The 19,846-nt window shown below is 36.7% G+C and overlaps 1 protein-coding gene across 1 annotated transcript; it reads right to left on the reverse strand.

Annotated features, from left to right (window-relative positions):
- Nucleotides 1–1,441: 1,441 nt before the first annotated feature.
- On the reverse strand, nt 1,442–16,870 carry GRK1 (G protein-coupled receptor kinase 1). The gene is made up of 7 exons (XM_053455224.1): nt 15,920–16,870; nt 11,283–11,410; nt 10,371–10,528; nt 8,525–8,608; nt 7,612–7,736; nt 2,522–2,723; nt 1,442–2,005 (listed from the first exon to the last, which is right to left on the reverse strand). The coding sequence occupies exons 1-7, from the start codon at nt 16,619–16,621 to the stop codon at nt 1,728–1,730; spliced, it is 1,677 nt and encodes a 558-aa protein (XP_053311199.1). The 5' UTR covers nt 16,622–16,870; the 3' UTR covers nt 1,442–1,727.
- Nucleotides 16,871–19,846: the final 2,976 nt, after the last annotated feature.

Consider the following 19,846-nt stretch of genomic DNA (forward strand, 5'->3'; position numbering starts at 1 on the left):
GAGCAAAACAGAACCGAATGTCTAGGTAACGGAATACATAGTCTTACATTGCACTGAATAGGTATTCAGTTACTTATACTTCTTAAGTTCTAGTTTTCTTCTAGTACTGAATCCACCACTTATGTTAAGAGTTTCAATCCTGAAGATAAATAATTGTAATATTAGTGTCATAACTAGACTTTTTATTTTTAAACCATAATGTGAAGGTTAAAAATGCAAAATAATGTGTCTATATCTATAATTTATAATACAGTTTGAAAGGCAGTATTTCTCTTTAAGACGAATATTGCCAATTTCTACTCAGCATAAATTTCAGTACAAAAATTAAAACAGATAATATTAAAATACTGCTAAACATAAATATTTTGAGTTTTTGGTATTGGATAAGGTTTTTAACACAAGCTTAACAGTGGATTACATTTAGTCATAGGGTTATGAATAGCAAGTCATTCTTATGCAAAGTTTAAAACGTCTTTTATATGTTCCTTTCCAATATGGACCCATGCAGCAATAAGACAAAATGAGATCAAACTTTGTAAATCAATCCCCTTTGTAAACATAACCCTCATATGAATCTGATAAAAGGAAAGACAATATTATTTTATCATTTTAAAATTCTATCACAGCTTTCCTGCAGCAACTGTTCTCCCCTTGATGGGAGATACCCTGTACCAAAGTGTTCACAACTTCTCAGAGTTTGGGGGTAAAGTCTGTTAGGGAACCTCTCCATTTTCTGGTGGTCTTGGTTGCCATTTATAAAGCATCGCCATAAAACTGTAGCACTAACAAGCACTGGCAGTGTCCTTGCACTGTTTACCATGAATAGCTCCATTTTTATTTCTTCTTATAACAGTCCACACAATACAAGTTTGTATTCCCACACAGCTTGGTGGAGTCACAGTCTATTAATACAAACATTCTTTGCTGCAATAACGTTTCACCGTTACTTTTATTCCTTTATTGGACTCATTAAATAGTTTTAAGTTGTTCTGTATATATTATGTTTTTCCTTGTGGATTTAATTTAAGTAGCTCTGGTCAAGCTTCTAGTCCTATAATTGTCTTGGAGTATCGCCCAATCTTTGCTACAATAAATCAGGAAATGGTTCTGTATGATCATCTCGCTGCTGATATCCAGTATCCAAGTTCATATATAGAAATACATTCAGTGTATGAAACTCTCATGGTCATCACTTGAAGAGATCGATAACAATATAACAAGAGTCTTCATACACGCAGTCCAGTAACACCAATGTTATGAACTTAATGTTCTCCAAGGAGTATACACATGAAGGTTGTTCCCGAGCCTGTATGGTAAAGCCTCAGCAATCACGCCATAATGTGACGTGTAAGCAAATAGGAATCCTCTTTATTTGCTAACTACCATAACTATAAAATAAACATGTACCTGGTTGTTTGCCAAAAATATGTATTTAAATATGTTAAATAGGATATTATTACATTCTAGATTAGGATTTTTGTCCATGTTCTGCTTATAAATAGCGTGGTATATATGAGTTATAAATGTAGTTGCACACTAGTTGACTGTTCTACATGATCTAAACTAATATTTCTTGCCATATGTCCAGTAGCTATTAAGAGGATACTGTAATAACATCTAATTGAGTCAAATGTGTTTCATTTCCCAGGAAAATTAGTTCACATGAAATCCAGAAGAATATATGACACAGTTATCTTCTTTTCACTGTGCTAAAAAATATGTATTTTTTATGCAATTCGACATACTCCAGACTTTGCAGCATTATCATTTGGAATAGAATCTCTCCTGACATCATTTACTTCTGTACTTAGTTCATCAAAAATACCAGTTTCAATCATTTCTTCCTGCCAAGGTATAGGGATGTTGCCTGAGGCAAATTCATCAAAAAATTCCTTGTCATTATCATCAAGGTTAACACCTCTCACTGTGGAAAATGCTCCCACATCTTGGATATCCTTTGCATACACGGTCTTGGAATCTGGAGCGAATGGTGGTGTAAGGATACCTGTTTAGGTAAATAATTTTAAAAAATATATTTATTAATTGATAACAAGAAACAAGTGTAACTAAGAGGGGTTTGCTAAGATGGGTGGCACAGATGGCCATTACCCAGACTGCTGGTAACCAAGGTGTTCAGTGGGGTCCCATAACATGCGTTATGTGAACCTTCCAGTAGTAAAACAGCAGCTGGCACGAAGAGTGCGAGTTGCAGTGAAGGCAGGGGATCTACACAAAGTACGAGGGAAGGGTAGGTGGCAAGCTGCACTTGATGACAGGAGAGGGTGGATGTATGTTAGGATGTGTAAGTGTATGGTGTTTGAGTTTTCTGTCCCCATATGGTGTTAGCATGTGTGTGTTATTGTATGACAGTAGAATGTTCATCTGATTTATATAAGTGCCCACTGAGCATAACATGGTGTGCTGTAGGGCTATAAGTGAGCTCTATACCACCAGGTTATTGTTTTATACATGAGTTGGGGGAAGAGGAGACAGTTGTCTGCATGCACTTGACTGCATGTACCTGCTTGGAGTTTTCTCCAGTTAATTTCCCTGAAGAAGGCTGCCATTCGGAGATCATTACAATTCCCATTTCTAAACCCAATCCTTTTCTTAGGATCTTTTTCCAGTAAAGCTTTACAGAGGCACAGGGACTCCACACCGAACTTTGCAGAGTATGCCACGGGATCATTGAGAACTCTATTCTTTAAGTCTTTGTTTTCAACCTGGAATAGAAATAGCAGAATAGTTTCTTATATATTTTCCGTATTCGCCATATGCTAAACTACACACGTTATGTGAAGTTACCAGCTCACTTTCCAAGCCTACAAAAGAAAGGCCTACTATAATATTCCAGGCATTTCCAGATCTTGGTAGGGATGTTTAGAGTCATCAGGATTAATAGATGTAAGGCTGACGCTTAGTTTTTTCCAGTACAGTTTTTCTATCAGTGGATCTTATAAAATTGTTTTTTTTTTCTTATTAATGCCATATCAGCATTTTAAATAGCCACATAGGCCCCCACTTGGTCAGGAGACTCCCTAGCTACCAATGCCTCTATTAGTCTTCAGCAGGAGTATGTTGTTGGTCAGGCCTAGTCGTTGCCCAGGTTCTATCTGCAAGCCTGCTAACTGTGGCTACTTCCTCTATGTGACTAGCTCTGACTCTTGAATGACGACACTCCTCTGGAAAAGAGCAAACTCCATGTGGCCTAACCTGGGAAGTCCCTGGGAATTTTGGCACATATGGGAGAGGCCCAATCTGAAAGTTTTTTAGGGACCCTGATACATTGAGGTTTTTAGAACCTATGCAGATTCACTTGTAGCCAACAGTAAGATATAAGCATTTGAGTTCAAATACTGACTTTACTTATCAAATAACCCACTAATACCAATAAAATATGTCAGAAGTTCTGTCTAAATACATAAAATATATGTATTAGGGCCAACAACATGTTCAGGGTCTCATTAGAATTAAAGTCAGCCCTGGAATTAATATTTGGTTAGTTTTATTAAGTATTTTTTCTTAATGTAAGAAACCACTAGAGGTCAGCATTAACTCTTCATTTAAGATTATGTGGTTAGGATTTGCCATAATCTCTGATCAGAGTTCCATCCAGCCTTTAAACAGCCCATTCCTCTTAAAAAATCCAATTTTGGCGATTTTCTGAAACAGTCAATATAAGATAATGCATTTTTGTTTGTTTGCTAGTACATGTCTGGTCTACACAATTAATGTTTGTACTAGTGTGGTAGGTATCAAATGTGCTTTAGTTTAGATGATTTTTACAATTCATTACTTACAGTTAAGTTTCACCAAAAAAATGTAAACATAACTATTCCTGGGTATTTTATTGACATTTTGAGAAGGTTGAGAAGAGGGCTACCAAAATGGTTTGCAGAATAAACAACCTGAAAGATTAAGGGAGTTTAATATGTATAGTTTGAGAAAGGGGAGATGTGATAGAAACATTTAAATAGTTAAATGGATTTTGCAAATGTTAGAATAAGAGGATAGAATAAGTCATAGTGAAAACAACTAGAGGGTCAGGGATTAAAATTTAATGTAAGAAAGTTTTACTGCAGGGGGTGGTAGATAAACAGAACTGGCTTCCATCAGAAGTGGAAGAGGCTAACAGAGTGAGGTAATTCAAAACATGCATAGGATAGGCATAAAGATATCCACAATCTGAGCAAGATCAAGGAATGATTAGGACCTGAGCCTTTGCATCAGGTAGAGTTGTAGCTATCTCCTTTTGCACCCAAGGCCAGAATTGAAAAGTGTGCCCCCAGCTATTTATTTTTTCTGCAGAGGTTGTTTTATTTACACTGCCCTTACACACACCGGTCCATAAACAAACAAATACACATACATGTTGCCTTTACACACACCTGTCAATTAACAAGCATATACGCATACACTGCCCTTACAAACAACTGCCCATAAACACACAGATACACATACACTGCCCTTACACACACCTGCCCATTAATACGCATATACACATACACTGCCCTTACACATGACTGCCTTTACATACATATACACACACATCAATTTACAAACATACAAATACCTGCACTGCTTGCATTCACTTGACAGACCTCACGCTCCCTAATGTTAGACTGGTTGGAGGGGGATTGTGATATCCCCAACCAGCCCTGATCATCGGGCACCCACACCCCATACCAGCGCTGATGGTGCCTGGGTGCGCACTGCCCACGGGGGCGCCTGATGAGCGGGGCTGGTTGGGAAGAACACAGGGGAGGCGGCCTTTCTGATTGCCCCCTCCCCTATAGAATCGCCACGGGGCCCTGTTGAGCTGGTTAGGGAGATCCGTGATCTCCCCAACCAGTCCTGGAGGCTGCAGCTGCTAATCGGGTGCCTCACTCGCCTCACCCTTCTTACGGCCCTGGCATCAGGAAAATGGTAAACTAGGTGGGCTGAATGATTCTTATCTACCATCAAATTCTAGGTTTCTAGGTTTCTTTTGCCCAGGGACTTAAAATGCAGAATTATTATCCACTAGTATTTATTCTGTATTAATGATTATGACTGTCTATTTGTAATAATTTTTGTTTATCTAGTGGTTGACATGAATTTTCTCCAGTATACTATTAGTGAATGAGCCCATAATTAAAATTACATGCACTTTTTTCTCTTTTGCTTTCTTCTCTCTGTCCTCCTTTCTTCCCTGCACACCAACACAATCCTGCGGGTATGCCAACCCTCTCTTCACACAACACAGTCTGACAGAGCTTTGATGTGAATTGTCGGTCACACTTGGCGGGTATACGATGACAAGATTTTTTTAGATAATTGCTTTCAATTGTAATTCTATTAACCTCTTAAGCACAGAGCTGTTTTATTTTTTGTATCCTTTGTTATTTATGGCTGCTTAAACATTTTTGTGGTTTTGCTGTAGGTTTATTACCTCTCATTTAGTGTACCCACACAAATTATATATTGTTGTTTTCAGAACAAGAAGGGTTTTCTTCAGATGCCATTATTTTTATCATATAATTTTGATCAATTTAATCAAATATTAAAAAATATGAAACATGATGAAAATTTTAAAAAAGGACTTTTTCAGACTCATCTACAAACGCTAATTAAAAAAAACTGCTACATAGATTCTAATTATTGTCCTGAGTTTTGAGTTTAGAAATACCCAATGGTTTATGTTTATTTGGGGTGTACCTGTAACGTATAGATATTACAAAACATTTTTTTTTCAAATCTGGTCATTCTGCTCCCATGTCCTATTGTTGATATGTTTCAAGCCAGTCAGTTCAGTTGACCCCAGCAAACCATATATGTTTGAAAACTATAGGGTTTGCTAGTATTTTAACTCCTTCCATGCACTAATTCTACTACCAGACTTTTTAGGGGGCTAAAAGGCTACATTTGGGACATGCACATTTCAGTTTTTCAACTTCGAATTTTAACATTTGGTCATTCTGCCCCCATGTCCTATTTGAGACATATTTGAAGCCAGCTATGTCAATTTACCAAGTCAAACCATAAATTTTTGAAAACAAGACACCTCAGGGTATTTCAAATGCTAGTATTTTAACACTTCCTATGCACTAATTCTACCACAAGCCTTTTTCAAAGTTTGTGGTAGTACTTTATTTTGTTGGGTTTTTTATATACACATTTTACGTTAGAGTGCCTGGTATGTGACACTGCCAAACAATGCCAATATGTGTTCAGCAACATCTACTAAGTACAGTGATCCCGTCCAATAGTTTGGTTGTTTGGGAGCTAAAATGCCTCATTTGGGAGATGGACATTTCTCAATTCAGAGTTCTGTGTGTTTTTTTTCTCCACACACATGCTACACATGCTTCAGGTAACAAGACGCCAATACATGTTTAGTGACATCTCCTGAGTACAGTGATGCATATATCCCATGCATAGGCTTATCGAGCTGTTTGAGGGCTAAAAGGCTACATTTGGGACATGAACAATTCAGTTTTTCAAATTGGTACTGTGACATGTGGGAGTTCTGCCCCCCATGTCCTTATTGGGGCATCTTTGAAGCTGGCCAATTTTGACGTATGGTCAGTCTGTGACCCTGTCCTATTTTGGTATAACTTTTTGCAAGCCAGGATATTTGCAAAGATACAGTGCAATTTTAGGACTTGCTCATAAAAATAAACTTCTTTTTGTATATATATTTTTTTACATGTTGTTGGAACCAGATCTTTCTCCTAACGGTGACATCACTGGAGCATTATTTAATATTTAATATTTAAAACACTTCCTGTATTGCAGGCATTGCCAGATTATGGGTCATTTGCTCCCAGTAATGCAGCTTCTTCATCTTTTGCTCATTCGTGTATTGAACTTGCCTGACTACTGCTGCTTTCTCCAATCCACTAACGCCGGCTTGTGTGACTACTGTTGCCTTCTCCTACTCACTGGCCACAGCTTGTTTTGACTACGCTTTTTTGTATTATGTGAGTGCCTGCTCTGATTTGTCTGTTCCTGCTGTTGCTGATCTGGCTACTGGACTCCAACCTTGCCTGCACATCAGGATCATAATTGATAACATCCATATAATGCATATTATATGCATATTTCTGAGCTTTCTGAGAGGTTATATTATGTTTATATATTTGTTGCCAACTTTATTAGGGTGAAAAGCGCAAAGTTTTTGTTTTTTGTATACATTGTACAGCCAAAACACTGTATTTGCAGCATGCTCACACTGTTTGGTAGGCCTCTTTTTACACATTTGTATTATTTGAGCCTTGGACTGGCTTAGCACACCAACATTTTTCTTTTCTCTGTTTGCACACATGTGAGGTTGTTGGCTCCACATTTGTCTGGTTGCAACTTGCCAGGGGTTAATTGTGAGGAGGTTTAATTGGTCCTCCCCCAACATATTAATAAGGTTTTGGTAGCAGTATAAACTGCTTTGTGTGCCCACTATGTAGGAGGTAAGTGTAGGTTCTCACCCTATTGAGAGTTTGCCAACTTTATTAGGGTGAGAAGCACAGACAGTTTTTGCTTTTTGTAACCTGGTGAACAACTCACTACAACAAAATGTTTGAGAAAATAAACCCAAACCTATGCATTAATTATATGATAAAATAGATTCAGTACCTTTTCTCCTCTGCTCCTGAAAGGGCCACGTGCTGCAATCATTTCATATAATGTGACACCCAAAGAAAAATAATCTACAGAATAATCATATTCTTCACCTTGTAACAACTCAGGAGCCATGAAACCTGCAAAATGAGTAATGAAATCCAAATTATATATATAGTTATTATGAGAACCAGACAAATTATTTGTATCCACAAAATCAACACAACAGAATGTTTTGGTGTCTGATGTGGTGTGAGCTAGAACAAGATTTTTCAATGCCATTTGTAGTTGAGTAACCAATAACTGGAAACTAAACATAATAAACAACTTAATATAAAATTCATATCTCTGGGGAGATCTTCTGATTTCGCCAACTAGCCTATGATCAGCTCAAGGGAACAGCAGGACCATGCAAAAAAAATAGGACTGTCCCATAACAAATGTGACAGTTGAAAGGTATGCCTTATTTAAATGCAAGATAACATTTTGTTGGAGAATTCCACACCATGACATAATTCCTAATGAAAAAAAATAGTTTTTTTTAGCAAAGTAGTCATACTTGGATGTAATTCTATAGTACAACAGAAAAAAACTCTTTTCAGTGCTCAGGGAACTTAGCCTTTGTTTTCTAGAGGGTCACTGTACTTAGGAGGGATCCCACACTGAAAAGTACATTTTCTGTGGGCTTTCACAGAATGTTTCCCCAGTTGGTTTCTGTACTGCTTGTGACCTTCATCGTCTCCAACTGCCCACCATTCTCTGTTTTTAAATTGTATTTTAAATATAAGTACATTATTGCTTCTCAATGATATTGGTACTTCATATCCGAGAGTAAATATCTGTCAGACTGGAATAGAAAGCTTTTAACGAGATTTCACAAAAATCCCCTACAAAGATGTTATGGCAGTGTTTTGCATAAGTCGTTTACCTGGAGTTCCAGCATAACCCTTGGTTTTTGACTTCTTCTCTTTCAATTCAACAGCAAGCCCAAGGTCAGATATACGCACATTCCCTGCAATGTAAACATAAGCTTTGTTTTACCATACAAGACTTTTAACTCTTAGTCTACATTCAATTGGATTGTGTATAAATACGCTGCATTCTTAACAATATTTGGCATACAGTTTATTTTTCAGGCGACCTAAAAAATTTTTTTTACTTTACCAAGAAGGTGGTATATAAATGGAACAGCCATAAAGCTATCCTGAATCTAAGACAATACCAAGGACTGATTAAGGTCTTTACATCAGGAAGAAAGTACAGACTAGATGGGCCAAAAGAGTCTTGTGTGCCATCAAACTATATTTCTATGTCGATCGAGCAAAACAAACCCTGTTTGTGACCAGTTAAAAAGGGATTATATGCTGTAATAAATTGAAACCAGAACAAAAAATATATTTTAATTCTGGTAGTGTTTCATAAATATACTCAGTGACCAAGAATAGTGAAATCTAGACATTGTATCCAGTGTTGGATTTCGGCTTTTAGTAGAAGGTTGGAGTTGGCATTTGGTAGGGTACCATATTCCTGGAGCACCATTAGACACAACTAAGCATGGCTAAAAATTAGACCTGTTTAGATTTACCCATGCACTGGCGGATATGTGGCTCTACTATAATTTCATGGTACTTTGGCAATAGGGGGGGCAGTAAAAATTAACAAAAATATTATGAACTACTAGCACAGAGAAAAGGGTGCTGCTCTTGCCAAGCTACGCACACCTGCACCATGTGGTATCCGTGCACTGATACCCACTAGTGTGGCCTTACAGAAGCTTTTAAATGAATTATTGCTTGCTTTTGTTGAAAGAAATACCCTACCATTTCTTAGTGGAAAATCAACAGAATATATATATATATATATATATATATATATATATATATTAGCGTGTGTTTCTTCCTGTACACGGGGTAAATCTCAGTTACTTTATTACATAGAAACAATGTCACTAGCAGAAGTTCATCCATATCTCAATTCAATACAGGTATGTTCTACAGAACGGAATACCTAAGATTTGATTTAAGAAGGAAATAATATCTTTCAGCCAGTTTAATAATCATACAGCAAACGTCACACAAATAGTTTGAACTGATAACACATACATTCATGATTTTTATCATCCCCCCTGCCCTCTTGTCTCTACACTATCGGTAAATGAAGTATTCTGAAAGGGTTTTCACTTATTCTAAAACCTATGTCTTGCAGTTCTATATATATGAAATAAACCTCTGTAAGGGTGGTTGAAGATTAAAAATAAGAGATATATTTATCAGAAACATCCGTAGGTGTTTTTTCTTTTTTATTTATTATCCTACTCATTACACCGCTTATACAACCTAGAGTAATTAAATATGTGATATGTGATAACTTAGAGGCCCCAGTTACAGAGACTTCTTCCTCTCCAACTCATATGTCATTGAGTAATAACAAGAAACCAGACTCTAACTGGCCATTGGGACCATGGCAAATATCCAGCGAGTCAACGGGTTTTGACCTAATTTTAAAAAGCAGAGAACATTTGGTCACTGAATCTGTGATTGTGCATTTTTGGACCCAATCTTGTCCTATAACAGTCTTTTCTGGTAAGGCTTTCCACCAGAATTTGTCTGCACCCATACAGCCAAAGGGGCATTATTATAAAACAAAATTGGGGACATTTTTCTACCACAGCTCTGATTGAAAGAACAGAAAACTTTCATTCTGAATCCTAGATATCTTACAAAACATTTAATTGACACATAATTTAAGGTACAAGACAACAAAATAGTAATTACCATCATTATCTAACAGAACATTTTCTGGTTTGAGGTCTCGATAGATGATCCTATTTTGGTGCAAATGTTCCAACCCGCATATAATCTGAGCTGTGTAAAAACAAGCCCTGGGTTCATCAATGCCTGGATTTTCTTCATCAACATTGTAAATGTGGAACCTAAAAAAAAAGCATGTGCATTTCTTTACTTAACATCACAATTGTAGTAATGTTTATTTTATTTTTTTTACTTCAGCAGATACAATGAGAACTTTACACCCCTGTAGAGCTGAGCAAAACACCTTCACCCACATCAAAAAAATATGAAAAGTATTCCGTGGCCATTATCTTCAGATGAGTGGTGACCTTTAAAAATGCAAAACATTGGTTTTGACTTCAGCAGTTTCTACTTTCTACCTCCTTTTGAGAGAACATTTTACACTTTTCAGCAAACTCTAGATAACAGCACTAACTGTGAACACCGATGAGAACTCCTGGTGCCTATATTGACTAATTTGCAAAGAAATCTGGTCTTCCACTTAACGCACCAAGGCTTATTCCCATAGTATCCTAAAATCTCTGGCATAGCTAGGTACACAACTCCAAAAAATATTTATAGCATGGAAACTACACATCCTTCTTTGAATATAGCTGAATATGAAGTTAAGCACAATTCAGTCAATCTTTGAAACAACATCATACAACGATATGTAGCAAATGTGGCATGTGCAGTCATTTTATACAGCTTTATAGGGGCTAGCATTCACACTTACATGTTGGTGAAGTGGCAGTGTTTGTAACATAATATATATTAGTGTCAAATGATAGAGATAACGTTGTGTCTAATTAGCTTATATCATCATACGAATACACATGGCTTGCTATAATATTCAACCAAAATTAATAGTGTACAGGGTCCCTGTTAGCCACTTACCGTAGGTCACCTCCATTCATTAAAGTCATCACTAGACAGACCTCACTTTTTGTTTGGTATGCGTATGCCAGAGTCACAATAAATCTACTGTGAACCTTAGCGAGGATCCTTTTCTCAACCATTGCACCCTAAAATTAAAAAGAAAGGCTATTATATAGAGCTCTTTTTTTACATATATCACATCATCCTCTAAATAACATAAACCTCTTAATTTACTTAATTATATTGATATACTGTTTGTTCCAGCAGCATTGTCTGGGGCTTCCACATGGCTGCTTCTCATTTGGGCAGAGATCACATTGCCCATATACACTACAGAGGACAATGCCTAACAGCACAGTTTCCATAGCATCACTTCTTCCAAGTGATACAAGATATGATCTCAAAGTTACATGATGTAATTATGAAAGTGGTATAATACTGTATAAATGCGTGGTGAGTTATTTTGTTTTGATGGAACATTTACAAATATATGTAGTTAAATTAATAATAATTAAAGCATTTGGAAAATATTTATGGGACACTTCTGCCACTCATATGGCAGCTGAGGGTCAATCGTGATTTCAGACAGCAGAGGGGGGTGTTCTGCAACAGCTCTGAAGCTGCAGTTTTTCCCCTTTTTTACGGGGGTCAGGAAAATAATGCTTATTAAAGTACTGCTTAACTACCTCTATGTATTCTTTGTTGCCAGCCCTCCCCAGGGCTACACTGTCCCTTCAATGACTGTTCTATAATGAAGCTGCCTATGTTGGTTTAATATTTAACAACTGAGCAATTATTAGTGACAGGCTAATGTTTATATTCCTGGAAGAAATAGGGGAAATATAGGTGTGGGTGGCGCACATGCTTTAGTAGACAAAACATAAAGCGGAGTAAGGCCCGGCTACTTTGCCTTTTTCAGTGTCTTTTAAAAAAAATACGCATGACTCTCAAATCATATTGAAAATCATACATTATTTGGAAGCGGATATCCACTTCCCATCATAATGTCTCCACTTGTGCAAAAATAGAACATATTATTATGTCTTAATGGTCATGTAGACCATGTTCTATAGGCCGTACAGCACTGTGCAAAAGTTTTAGGCAGGTGTGAAAAAATGCTGTAAGAATGCTTTCAAAAACAGTCATGTTTATGGTTTTATAGTGTTTTATCATTTAACAAAATGCAAAGTGATTGAACAGAAGAAAAATCTAAACCAAATCAATATTTTGATGTGACCACCATTTGTCTTGAAAATAGCATAAATTCTTCTAGGTATAATTGTACACCGTTTTTTTAAAGAACTCAGGAGGTAGGTTGAACTTAGAGAACTAACCACAGTTCCTCTGTGGATTTAGGCAGCCTTGGGTGCTTCTCCCTCTTCATGTAATCCCAGACAGACTCAATGATGTTGAAATCAGGGTTCTATGGGGGCCATACTTTCACTTCCAGGACTCCTAATTCTTTTTTTATACTGAAGATAGCTCTAACTGACTTCGGCTGTATATTTGGGGTCGTTGTCATGCTGCAGAATAAGTTTGGGGCCAATCAGATGCCTCCCTGATGGTATTGCACGATGGATACATATCTGCATGTACTTCTCAGCATTGAGGAGACCATTAATTCTGATCAAATCTCCAAATCCATTTGCAGAAATGGAGCTCCAGACTTCCAAGAGACCTCCACCATTCTTCACTGTTGCCTGCAAATATTCATATTTGTACCACTCTCCAGCACTTCTGCTACACTCAAATATGTCAGATCTTGATTCATCAGTCCAGAGCACCTGCTGCAATTTTTCTGCACCTTAGTTCCTGTGTTTTCCTGAATAGTTGAGTTGCTTGACCTTGTTTCCACGTCAAAGGTGTATGTCTTTTTGGCCAAATGTCTTCCGTGAACACAACTTCTGACCAGACGTCTCACTTTTTTTCTGACAATGCTGAGCTCATGGCACTGCTGGACATCTTCTCATTGCAATGGGAAGTAAGCATGATGTGTCTTCCATCTGCTGTACTAAGTTTCCTTAGGCGACCACTGCGTTTACAGTCCTCATCATTGCCCATTTCTTTGTGCTTCTTCAAAAGAGCTTGGACAGATCATCTGGAAACCTCTGTTTAATTACCTTTTGTCTCATTGCTGCACTCATTTTTACCATGGTGTATGACTTTTGACATTAAACTTCAGCAACCTCACCGATTTTGGCTGATTCTTACCCAGTTATAGTCCTCCTACACAGCAGGTTTATTATTCATAGTCAATTGATGATCATTAGCACCTCTTTGGTATTATTGTCTAACATATCCTAACAATATGCTTTCAAAATCCCTGACTTTGTGCGAGTATACCTAGAAGAGTTGGTGCTGTTTTGAAGGGAAAGGTTGGTCACACCAAACACTGATTTGATTTAGATTTTTCTTCTGTTCACTCACTTTGCATTTTGTTAATTTGTAAAACATTTTCACCTTACCTTCATTTCTTCACACCTGCCTTAAACTTTTGCGCAGTACTGTAATATGTCTTAAGGCTGTGAAGGGGTTAAAATAGGCATATACTGACAATGATACAATTATGGAGAAGGTCACCAGAATGAGAACCAAGGCTAACTAAACCTTCACAAACCATAACAAAAACCAACCAGATTACTTTGTACAATATTTTAAAAATTAGTGTATGGATCTCTTGGTCTGCTCTGTTTTGAGAATTTATGGTTTACGATCTGTCCTGTAGTATGCTGGTTCTTGAGCAAGCACATGTGGCTTTTCACACCTCTGCATCAAGTCCCCTAGCCTTTAGAAAAGAGCTTATCCAAAACACATCCAATAAGTATCCAATTATTAATAGGGAGTGAAAATGAGTTTAACAACTAATCATTAGAGCCCTAGATTTCAGATGTAATTGGGCACTTCAGAGCTAATCATTTGCAGTGAAAAAATCTATTTTTATATATGGGATATGAAATAATGTTTTAAAAATAAGCATGTTGCATAGGTGAAGACCATTAGATATTATCAACATTTTCTACTTCTGAGGTCTGTACACATGGTGTCAGCTTTTGGTACTTTTTTCAAGGGTGCAGACATGCTTCTTTTTGTTTCAATGATCCGTAGAGTAAACTTGGTTTGCTTTACTAATCATTATTTAAAAATCAAACAACATTTCAAATGATAATTGCTGCTTCTTCACTAATTCAAGGCTGGAAGCACCAGGTGTTCTACAGGCATGACATTGTGTACCCTTGCGCATGAATTTGGAGCAACTGTTCATGGATTCCCAATACATTTACTAACATTGTGGCTGGGTTCAGGATTGAAATCGGCAAAAACCACTGACATGATATAGTTTACATAGAGGTGTCCAGCATGGGAGGTGGGAGCAGGAGGCTAGATGGACTTTGATATTATGGCTTTAGGGGAAAATGTTGACACTACTGTTCCTTTAAAAAGTAATTGATGTAGTTGATGGGGTTTTGAGATAATATCTCCCAAAGTCTTCTTATGCTATAGTTGCCTGAAAAGTACCGCTAAGATGGCTTTTGGATGCCTGTGCCTTAACTGAATTAATTTTCCCTAAGGTCTCAACCCCTAATTCATTTCTTTCATTTCCTAAAATTACTTGTAAACATTTGTAATACTGAAAAAAATCAATATTAATACAAATCTTTATGTAACTACATAGAGAAAATGCTTGGATATGTAAAATGAAACTGAAATGTATAATAAAATTAACAATGATAATAATAACAATAATAACAGTACTGAGCTTAGAAGTTGTTTTTTGCCTCATAACTATTCAATGTATTACTTTGTATTCCTTATATTGTAGTAATACTCCCTGTACTGGGAATCATATTGCTACGCAAGCAAGTTATATTCTGTGTATCAGATTTTCATTGCTTGCACACTACTATCATACTTTCACTTAATGATAACTTACTTGTAAAGAATTATAGAATAATGAAGTGTAAATAACTACATCAGTATTGTGGGTTTTAGTAAAAGTCATTCTGAAGAGTACTTCTTTGTGTGATGGTATAAATACATAATAATAATAATAACAATAATAATAATAGCAGCATTTTCGGGGGGGTTTATTTCTAATCACATATTTGCTTGCTCATTTGGGTTATCATTTTTCGATTTGAATTATCCACAAGCTATTTTTAATGTCATCTTACATAATTAATGTGTTTTTGTTTTTTTTAACTTTCAAACACATACATACATGGCCAGGATTTATTTTGTAATAGTTCTTCTAAATTGTTCTTAATCAAAGTATTTGATTTAAAATTAATATACTACTAATAATAATAATAATAATAATACCATAGTAATAATAATACTATGATCATTTTTTCTAATAATTACATTGATATGCGTAGGAAATTACAATATAAGATAAAAATCTGTTTATGGAGCACAATAATGTGCTAATTCATTTTAGGTATGCAGTAAATACTGCTGAGATTTTAAAATAAGATGTATGTCAAATCCTTATTGTATTACAACACTAATACACTGTGACCTTCACACAAACAATGTCTTGAAGCAATATGGTCATGTGATCTTCAGCCAGTCAAAGTAATCCAAATCCTCAAGGCTACAGCTACTTTTTTTTCATGAAATGAAACTGATTCTTAAATGTAAAATCAAATGCTTACTTCAAAGCCTTTCCTCTTCTTCAACCGTTTCTTGCTGAGTTTCTTGCAAGCATACATTTTACCTGTTGCCCTCATTTGGGTAGCAGACACTTCCCCAAATCCACCTTTACCAAGGATCCTGAAGTCCATAAACCAGTCCTCCCCAACTGGTTGGGCCTCCAACCACTTCCATTGAAGGAATTTTGAGAAATATTTGCCCTCCTTGTACTGAAGAAATGCATTTTCCTTTAAATAATTCATGGTAGCTTTAAGCTGTTCCTTAAATAGACCATCTGGAACTCTATTACTTCTCACTACTATGTGTGCAAAGGCCTTCTCATCTAAATAGCGGCAGTATAGCCTAGAGTGTGCATCAAAATATTTGTTAATGATACTATTAGCTTTCCGCAAGCGGTCTTCATCCTCGGCCGTGTCATAGTCTTCAATATCATTCCAGAATTCACATGGAGGGATGAACTGCTCGACTGATCCCAAAAACTCCTTGAACAATCGTTTGCCAATGGGCTGCTTGACACAAATGTTTTCAAATTCCAAATCAATCTGATCCTTCAGATGCTCACATTCTGAGAGGGGTGGAAGCTTTAGTTTGGAACGATATTTCTTGTTCCTTGTAATTTGTGGATTGAAGCCTCCATCAAAACTTCCTCTCGCGGTGATATAAGCAGAATTAGCAACCACTGTTTCCAGCGCCCCAAAATCCATCTTTGATTGTTTAGGCTCCTGAACCAAACATGAACAACTGAGTAGCTACGAACAGCACAGATTGACTGAGAGAAAGTTCTGCCCACTGCAAACAGTGCTTCCCAGGCTTAGCAAAATCCCTTTGATCGAGCTAGAATTATAATCTAAGATGTCCAATCGGGTATGGTATGTTCATTATATTGCTTATGCAGGAGGAAAATATGAGGGGGAAAAAAAAGATAATGTCACAACATGTTTGCAAAGCAAATATGTTTAAAATGCTATAATAAAAGCAATAAAAAAAAGAAATCCTTTCTGGAGTTACAGTAACAGTCAGGTAAGACGTAAAATGGTGATCCAGATCTTTCGAGATATAATACAAAAATGTCTTATTAGAAGAGATGGCTAAGTGACAGGTGAGGAAATAATACCCCTGACTCAACACCTCTCTAAACTCTTTATCCACTTAGGCAGATAATTCGGCTCCCTCTCTATCTCATCTGTCTCTCTTTGTCCTTATGATTAGGTCTTAAAAATATACTCTATTACGCATTTAGTGCTATGAGCGGGCAAACTCATTTATTTTTTCATATATATTTTATTTTGTGTGTCCAGATTTTTCATTTTTTTCCCATATGTAATTAAATCATAAATACTAAGATTGATGTGCATGTTTTATTATATTTGTGTTATCAAACATAACATTATTAAATATACTGATGGTAGCCATGACAGTGTTTTAGTGCATATAATGGAATTAACAATGCACATTTTTAAAAGGATAAGGAAAACATAGATATTGAGATTAGCACTTACATTTAAAATTTAAAAAAATGTTTTTATGTATCATATGTTTCTAAAATGTGTATCACCTGTAAGAATGTATGTATTAATTTTAATATGAAATCATTAAAATGATTGAATCAAAATATAGGCTATTCTCATCTTGTGTAGACATGCCACCTCTTTCATTGTAGTGAAATAGGATTATAGTCTTTGCAGACGTATATAAAACAAAATCTCTGGATTAGTGCAGACCTTCCAGAGTGTCTTTTACAGAGCAACTAAGGCGGAGAATTAAAGAACTAATGGATAGTATTCATCAAGAAACCTTGTTCTCATTTGTAAATTTAGTTAACCATTTTTTATAATATAATTAAATTACCTACACGGATTGCCATTGCTAGAAAATTAGGCAACTTTGTGCACCAAACACAGATCCCTTACCGAATGTATTACTTATGGTGTATGTCCTTTCAATGACGCTATAGAGGACAAAGATTTACATAGCTTCATTGTGAAATTTAAATATGTATCATTTCATAAATGTTTAATGTTATGCATGTTCTATAAACCCTGCTCTTTATTAGATCTTGCCTTGCACACGTTTGAGATCTCATCATTTCACACACTTTTTTTCTAAAGCCTTAAGTCATGCTTACCCCAAAATCTCACACTATATATCCCACGTGATCACATACACCACATGACCATATATGCCCTAGCTATACGTTCCAGTCACAGAAATCCTTAGTGACCTTCCTTCTTCAAAGCAGAATGTTGCTTAGCACAAAGCCTTGAGATAATAAGCTCTAGCAACCCGGACCATCCACTTCTTTTTCCATTATTATGAATATCCTTATTGTATCCTACAAGAATTTGTAGGCACTATATATATTCACATAATAAATTATCCTTTCTTGCACAAGATGAAATGCAATAATACACTTCATGATTAAAATTATGTGGACATCTGACTATCACACCTATATGAGCTTGTTGGACATTGAATACTAAAACAGGCATTAATGTGGAATACCACCAATAGCCTCCTCTCTTCGGGATAAGCTTTCTACAAGATTTTGGAGTCAGAGCTCTGTGTGGGCCACTCAAGTTCCTACACATCACACTCATCAGACCATGTCTTTATGGACCTTGTTTTGTACACAACGACATAGTCATGTTGGAACAGGAAAGGGCCTTCCCCAATCTAGTGCCACAAAGTTAGAACCATACAATTGTCTAAAATGCATGCTGTATCCCTTAGGCTTGGCCCTTCACAGGCCAAACCCTGAAAAGCAGCCCCAAACCATTATACCTCATCCACCAAGCTTTAGAGTTGGCACTATGCATTCTGCTGACATCCCCTAAGCTTAGATCATGAAGTGTGATTCATTCCGCCAAAGAACATGTTTCCACTGCTCCAGAGTAAAGCAGAGTGGGTTGCTTTACACGGACACTTGGCATTGCGTGTTGTGATCTTCTGCTTGTGTGCAACTGCTAGACTCTGGTCTATCTCTTTGTGGCTGAGGTGTTACTCTTAGACACTGCAAATTAGAAATAATAGCACTTACAGTACTTCAGTACTATCCATTCTGTTGCCAATATTTGTTTATGGACGGGTCCTATAATGGGGAACAGCCCATTGTAGGTGCCGCTTTTCTTGCATGAAAGATGGATTGCATTTAGCCATCATCATGTTGGTGCATTAGCCACCATTTATTTTTGTTAACGAAATGGAAAAATGTGATATTCTCCTATAAGAAAGGCACATCATTATATACAGTATCTCACAAAAGTTAGTACACCCCTCACATTTTTGTAAATATTTTATTATATCTTTTCTTGTGACAACACTTAAGAAATGACACTCTGCTACAATGTAAAGTAGTGAGTCTACAGCCTGTATAAAAGTGTAAATTTGGTTTTCCCATCAAAATAACTCAATACACAGCCATTAATGTCTAAACCTTGGCAACAAAAGTGAGTACACCCCTAAGTAGAAGTGCCCAAATTGGGCCCAAAGTGTAAATATTTTGTGTGGCCACCATTATTTTCCAGCACTGCCTTAACCCTCTTGGGCATGGAGTTCACCAGAGCTTCACAGGTTGCCACTTTATACATGGATCCCTTGAAAGTTATTGCCCGCTGTATAAGACAGCCTTTAGACACAACTCGGGAAAGAGGTGCAGTAGCCAGATCACAAGTCAAGGACAGGGATTCAAGGGATCCGTGTATAAAGTGGATATAGAGGCAAAAGGTGATCATTGTTGACCTTATTTGCAGGTGCCTACCCAGAATCCCTTGTGGTTGTGGCAGCACCATTTTTTTTAATGTAACATTGTGCCTGAAAACAAGATAGCTAACCCCTTAGTCCTTAAGAGGCAGAAAAAATGGAAGTCTCTAGGACCCCCTATTAACCTGTCCCGTACATAGTGGGATGGAGGGTAATTAAATAACTCTTGG

Source organism: Spea bombifrons, chromosome 2 (genome assembly GCF_027358695.1).
Source record: "Spea bombifrons isolate aSpeBom1 chromosome 2, aSpeBom1.2.pri, whole genome shotgun sequence".
NCBI lineage: Eukaryota > Metazoa > Chordata > Amphibia > Anura > Pelobatidae > Spea > Spea bombifrons.